Consider the following 6,372-nt stretch of genomic DNA (forward strand, 5'->3'; position numbering starts at 1 on the left):
ACCTAGGTCTGACTTAACCTTGTAATACTGGTCAACCAATCCGGCAAAAGATATGGGACACATTACATAGCAGAAATATAACACAGCTAGGCTATTGCAATTGTTGGTATCAACATCATTTAAACTACCATGCATGTATGTGCCAATTGTGAATTATAATATGGGAAATGGGCTTAGTGTTTGTCTGAGATTGATGATAATAAATAGGTGATTTTACAGTAGTTCAGTCTTTTCACTCAGACATTGACCCAATATCAATTGTTGTAATGCCTCTGAACTCCTCATAGTTTGGTCATAATAAAACTTCCCTCAACAAAGTACTCTTAGATATACTGTAGTCTACCAGGCTCTCCAATCCTGTTCCTGGAGATTTAACATCCTGTAGGTTTTCGCGCCTGATTCTAATAATTAGTTGGTTGATAAACCGAATCAGGTTAGTTAGAACTGAGGTTGGAGCAAAAACCAACAGGGGGATAGCTCTCCAGGAACAGAGTTGGAGAGGCCTGCATAGTGCATCTCTCTAACCCACTGGCACCTCTTCTGCCCATGATTGATAAGGGGATTTTTTTTGCGGTAGGCCTACATATGGGACTGATATCTGCTGCAAATAGATGCTTTTTGTTCACCTATTGCACTGATCCACATTTTTGTGTCCACTGATTAAGCAAAGGTTGCAGGTAAAGATTCTGCTTGTTTGCTTTACTGATTTCATTGCAAGCATACACAATTAACAACTTATGCAATGGAGTGATATATGACCATTGACTGCTGGATATCCTAATGATCATGGTTTGAGACTTAGCTAATACAAAAAAAAACTGTGTAATAATGGCCATTTGGATGATTTAATTTCTGAATGCTTCATCCAAGCTGATGCAAATCAGTATGTGAAAGCAGTGATTTACATTGTGGATGTGTGACAATGTCATACATTGCATTTCATATTTATTTCAGTGGCACAACCTACTTCACTACAGTTTCTAACATTGCAATGTTGTCGAAATGTTGCAGAAATTAAATAGTCATATAGAGCAAATCTTGTCATCACATGCATCCATGTAAAATACATATCTGCAACATTGTTGACGTAGGTGATCACATGACCTCAATCTCGCGATTTATGAAGATGTGAGGAGTCAGAAGCTGAAAATATGGCAAATGAACACGGACAGAAGTGGGACCGATGCTTAGCTGATAGCGCTGTGAAGATAGGTAAATATTGATATTTCATAAATGCATTTATTTTGAAATTGATTCCAAACAGAGTACAACCTAAAAATGCGCAGTGTAAGCCGGGGACCAGGTGCATGAGCTTAGCAAGGCCACCTGTCTACTTATAGTGTGGGCCATAACTTACCCGATGAGGTCCATTGACAAATTTAAACCAAAAGCCCCATCAACAGAGGGCTTTTTTTTGTATGGTTTGTTGTAATTATATTTCAGGCAATTGTGTCGAAGAAACGGACCAAAACATTTGCGCGCTCATGTCCTATATGTTTGTATTATTCTGCTACCAGTCCAGGAAACACATTGTGCCCTTCACGCCGTCAGTTACGGGTTTGAGTTAACTTTTCAGTGACAGTAACTAGTCCTATAACATGCTGTAAAATGTTGCTTACATTGCATTGATATAAAATCAAAGAAATACTTAAACTGGCATGACAGTCCTCTAGGGTAATATGATTAACTGCACCAATAAACTATCCCGTAATGATGCACATGAAATGCATGCTCAAAGCATAGGACTGCATTACACATTGTGACATGACATATAGCTACATAAAGCATCAGTGACATATGTTGGGTTTAGAATTTCTGCACGTGACATTAACTTGAAACATGCATGATTAAAATGTTCTATCAACACATGTTTAAAGTGTTTCATCACCTACAAGATTCAGCAACTGTAATAGTAAAGTAGCTTTATGATTAAGTAGATTAGGGAAAGACAGTATAGTGCAACTGGGCAAAACCGTCTTTGCTGACGTTTCTGTAAAGTGTTGTAACAATTTCCATTAAAAGTAAGTTAATGAAGCATACATTACACATCATATAAATATATTTAAATGGGCTTGATAAGGTGATCAAGAGGCAAAATAAATGCACACCAATTTAGGCGAGGTGCTGGCTAGCGGAGTAGAACACTTGAAAAATGTAAAGGAGATTCGCACACTCTAGGAACTCAGATGCAATAATTTAATAACCTAATTACCAAAGTTTTGACAGACAAGCTGTCTTCATCAGGGTATAATGACAAACATTGCAGGGTCACTTGTTTTATATAGTGTCAAAGGACACACACAGGTGTCTGTAATCATGGCTGGGTGTGGCCTGATATCATTGGTTAATTCTCAGATTTTTATTTTTTATTTTTTTATTTCACCTTTATTTAACCAGGTTAAATAGTTAGTTCAGAACAAGTTCTCATTTATAACTGCAACCTGGCCAAGCTAAAGCAAAGCAGTGCGACACAAACAACAACACAGAGTTACACATGGAATAAACAAGCATACAGTCAATGACACAATAGGAAAAAAGAAAGTCTATATACAGTGTGTGCAAATGGCGTGAGGAGGTAGGCAATAAATAGGACATAGTAGCGAAGTATTTACAATTTAGCAGATTAACACTGGAGTGATAGATGAGCAGATGATGATGTGCAAGTAGAGATACTGATGTGCAAAAGAGCAGAAAAGTTCATGAAAACAATATGGGGATGAGGTAGGTAGATTGGGTGGGCTATTTACAGATGGACTATGTACAGCTGCAGCGATCGGTTAGCTGCTCAGATAGCTGATGTTTAAAGTTAGTGAGGGAAATATAAGTCTCCAGCTTCAGCGATTTTTGCAATTCGTTCCAGTCACTGGCAGCAGAGAACTGGAAGGAAAGGTGGCCAAAAGAGGTGTTGGCTTTGGGGTTGACCAGTGAGATATACCTGCTGGAGTGCGTGCTACGGGTGGGTGTTGTTATTGTGACCAGTGAGCTGAGATAAGGTGGAGCTTTACCTAGCATAGACTTGTGGATGACCTGGAGCCAGTGGGTGTGGCGATGAATGGGTAGCGAGGGCCAGCCGGCTAGGGCATACATGTTTGGGGGTGTTTGAAGGATCTACATTTATAAGTGCCATTGCATTGGTAAATCAGAGTTTACCAATTGATCTGAGACAACATAAAGGTGATCACACAATGTCAACAATGCAGTGTGAAGGTGGTGTCTAATATCCATAATAAAGGAATATTGTCTAAACATGACACACAACATTCTGATCTGGAACCAATGATATTCCTGCACCCTTACAAATATTTGTAAGTAGTTTTGCTTAAAGAGTGATTTGAATGATCATCTTTCTTACAGAGGTATTTGATTTTGGAATGTTTGCCAGCTTTGGAGCAACTAGCCATGAGGACTGCCAAACATAATATTTTCCTTGTTTTTAGATTTACTGTATTCCCCGAAAAGGTATGTGGGTTGACAACAGCTGGGTTTACAATAATCTACACTTACGGTGTAAAGAGGCCAAAGGTTGTGAAATCACGTTGCCCCCAGCAGGGAGCCTGTAATAGCCAGCCTATCAGGACAGACAGGAAAGCTGCTGCACAGTAAGAGGGGAACAACAGAAGAGAAGAATGATGGATGCACAGTCAGGAGAGAAAGGGGGAGGAGGAAGGAAAGGTAAAGATATCAGAGGAACAGAGGAACAGAGGGAGTCAAGCTGTGGTTGTATAGAGGTTCATAATAGTAAATCTGTTGCAGATCTGGCCTCATATTTGGCCAGCTCCACTGCTTTTCGGCAACAATCACAGGGAGAGGGAGAGGGAGGAGGAGACATGGAAAGGAAATGAGAGAGAGAGTGGGGCTAAAGAGACAGAAGTTGTCTGTAAATCTTAAAGGCCAATTGCTGTCAAAAGTTTATTTTTTTATATATATATATATATTTCCACACTGTTGGACTAATACTGTGAAATTGTGAAGATAATAGTTCCCTTTTTAGTGTAAGAGCTGTTTGAAAATTTCAAACCCTGTTTTGGTTGGATAGAGTTTTTGCCAGCCTGGTGACATCACCAGGCGGTAAAGTAGTTTAATAGACCAATAAGAACGTTCCAAACCTCTCTGCCAATAACCACTCGTTTCCAGTTTCTCCCTCCCCAGACAGTCCAAGCAACAATCACAGTAATGTACTTAATTGTTACCCAGAACTGATTTGATATTGTGGGTTAAAAAAACGTCTGCATTGGACCTCTTTTTTAAATTTTTTAAATTTTTTAAAGTTCAGACTGGAAAGTGAGGGGGGGCAGGAAGAGGGGGGGGCAGCAGAGGTTGTAGATGAGCATGATGTGTCTGTCTATCAGCAGCAATAAACATGTCTCGGATGTTGTCCCTTTGTTTTTGTGGTCTTGTTTGACATTTGTAAGTTGTGTAATTGAGACGGAGGGAGCAGTGTCTGAGTGCTTTGGCAGCTGCGTATCGGTCATGCTGCATAGCTCTCTGAATCCAATTAAGAAGTGGAGGGGCCCAAACTGTTGTTTTTATTTATTTCTGCGCTGGCTTGCCCTTGTAGCTGGGTGGGGCGCTGCACACAGCGAGGTGAAGCTAAGCACACAAACACATTCTATCTCCTCAAATGCCCCCTCGGGTCCACACTTACACTCTATCATTGTGTCTTATTTGTGTCTTGTCTGTCCATCTCCCTGCCATGAAGATCACCTCACCTGGACCCTCTGCTTGACCGGACTGGACTCTCATTCTCCCTAACTTAAACATCACAGATCTCTAGATCACACTGCTAGCCCTCTCTCACTTATCCCCGCCTCTCATCTCTCCTCCCCCTTTGTGTCTTTCCTTTACAGCACTAGCTCCTCCTACCCCTCTCTCTCACTCAATTACATTTTTTTTTGCTCTCGTTTGCTCATTATTATTTTTTTTTATCTTAAGTTTACTTTCACATGCTTTTCTTCATATTCCCCCTCTGCTTCTCTCTCTAATGAACAATGTCTGGCTGACAGGTGCTGTTTACCAGCTCTGGGGTCAGTGGTCATGTTGCCCCTCACCTCACCTCACCTCATTAGAGCAGACTAACTTCCAAGCACACCAGGGAATTCCATACCTGTGTGTATGTGTGCATTACCCCAATACTTAATCATAGGGTGTGCTGCAGACTTGTTTTTTTGTTTCTATTCCTCTGTGGAGAGGTTTATGCACCTCCTTTCACCCCCTTTCTTTTCTTTCTTTCTCTCGCTGTCTCTCTCTAGCGACCGGCCTTGGCGTGGGGATTGTGTTCTCAGTCCTCTTCTTCAAACGTGAGTATTGCCTCAGACAGCAGAGAACAGTAATTGTAATAATAACGCTGTCCATGTGTTGATCTTTGTGGGAGTTATGGTTTGTTTCATATAAGTGAATTTTCTGTCTCATCTCTAGGGCGCACTTGGCCGGTGGCATTTGGTTCAGGTGTGGGGCTGGGCATGGGCTACTCCAACTGCCAGCAGGACTTCAGGTCACCTTACCAGCTCCATGGTCACAGGGTAAAGGTGAGCAAATCACACACGTCATGACCAAGGTCGTTGCCATTAAGGTTGAAACGCAGTATTCCATCTTTTTTTCCCTCAACAATAATTGCACATAATAAAATTACTGTTCTATTTAATCTCTTTCAGGAACAGTAGAAGACTGGGGAGAGTTGGCTGATGTAGAAGTTGTCTCGTCCTCATTATTTTGCTGCTTGTTTTTATTTCATTTTGCTGCTTGTCTCTGCCACCCAATGTAATTACTGTGTGAGTCTCACAGGGCAGTCGTGTATTTGTGTGTGTATATAAGTAATGAATCATTTGACAGAATATTATTCCTGATTTACTTATGTCTTGTATCTGTGTGAATAAAGTTTGAATGCTAACAAAGAACATGTCTATTTTGAAATGAGTTTGGCAAGCTTTGTGTGTTAGAGAGCGGGAGGGAAAAGAAGAATGACAGTATTTTGTGTGTGAATGAGTAGGAGAGTTAAACTCCTGCTGTCCTGCTGCAGCCCTCAAGGAAAGAGGGGGAGCAGGGAAAAATGAGAGCTAAAGAAAATGAAGCCATGGATAAAATCTGGATGATGGAGAGGGAGGGTGTGGAACAAAGATATTCCTGAATGTACAGAGCGAGGTTTGATAAATGTTTAGTGAGAGGGCTGTATACTACAGGTGAAGATGGGCTCAGGTGGTAAATGCAAAGTGTGGGGGAAACTATCTGCTGTGTATTACTACCAATACGACACTGTATATTGCTACCTATCACTAAGATGAATCGTTTAAGCGGAGGAACTGTAGGACATGTTACATGTTGCGCTGGTAAGAAGGATTGCAATACTTTGTTCCAGGTACAGCTACACCATGCAGA

General features: G+C 40.9%; 1 protein-coding gene across 1 annotated transcript; it reads left to right on the top strand.

Annotated features, from left to right (window-relative positions):
* Positions 1–1,112: 1,112 nt before the first annotated feature.
* On the top strand, positions 1,113–5,894 carry LOC139369825 (MICOS complex subunit MIC10-like). The gene is made up of 4 exons (XM_071109101.1): positions 1,113–1,212; positions 5,250–5,297; positions 5,416–5,525; positions 5,652–5,894. The coding sequence occupies exons 1-4, from the start codon at positions 1,152–1,154 to the stop codon at positions 5,658–5,660; spliced, it is 228 nt and encodes a 75-aa protein (XP_070965202.1). The 5' UTR covers positions 1,113–1,151; the 3' UTR covers positions 5,661–5,894.
* The last annotated feature ends 478 nt before the right edge of the window (positions 5,895–6,372 follow it).

The sequence above is a fragment of the Oncorhynchus clarkii genome, chromosome 17 (assembly GCF_045791955.1).
Source record: "Oncorhynchus clarkii lewisi isolate Uvic-CL-2024 chromosome 17, UVic_Ocla_1.0, whole genome shotgun sequence".
Classification (NCBI taxonomy): domain Eukaryota; kingdom Metazoa; phylum Chordata; class Actinopteri; order Salmoniformes; family Salmonidae; genus Oncorhynchus; species Oncorhynchus clarkii.

What these genes read in the sequence shown, in the direction of transcription:
- LOC139369825 (XM_071109101.1), top strand. Translation starts at nt 1,152, where the DNA reads ATGGCAAATGAACACGGACAGAAGTGGGACCGATGCTTAGCTGATAGC. An exon ending in TGATAGCGCTGTGAAGATAG is followed by an intron (nt 1,213 to 5,249) that starts GTAAATATTGAT and finishes GTCTCTCTCTAG; the next exon opens with CGACCGGCCTTGGCGTGGGG. An exon ending in CTCAGTCCTCTTCTTCAAAC is followed by an intron (nt 5,298 to 5,415) that starts GTGAGTATTGCC and finishes TCTCATCTCTAG; the next exon opens with GGCGCACTTGGCCGGTGGCA.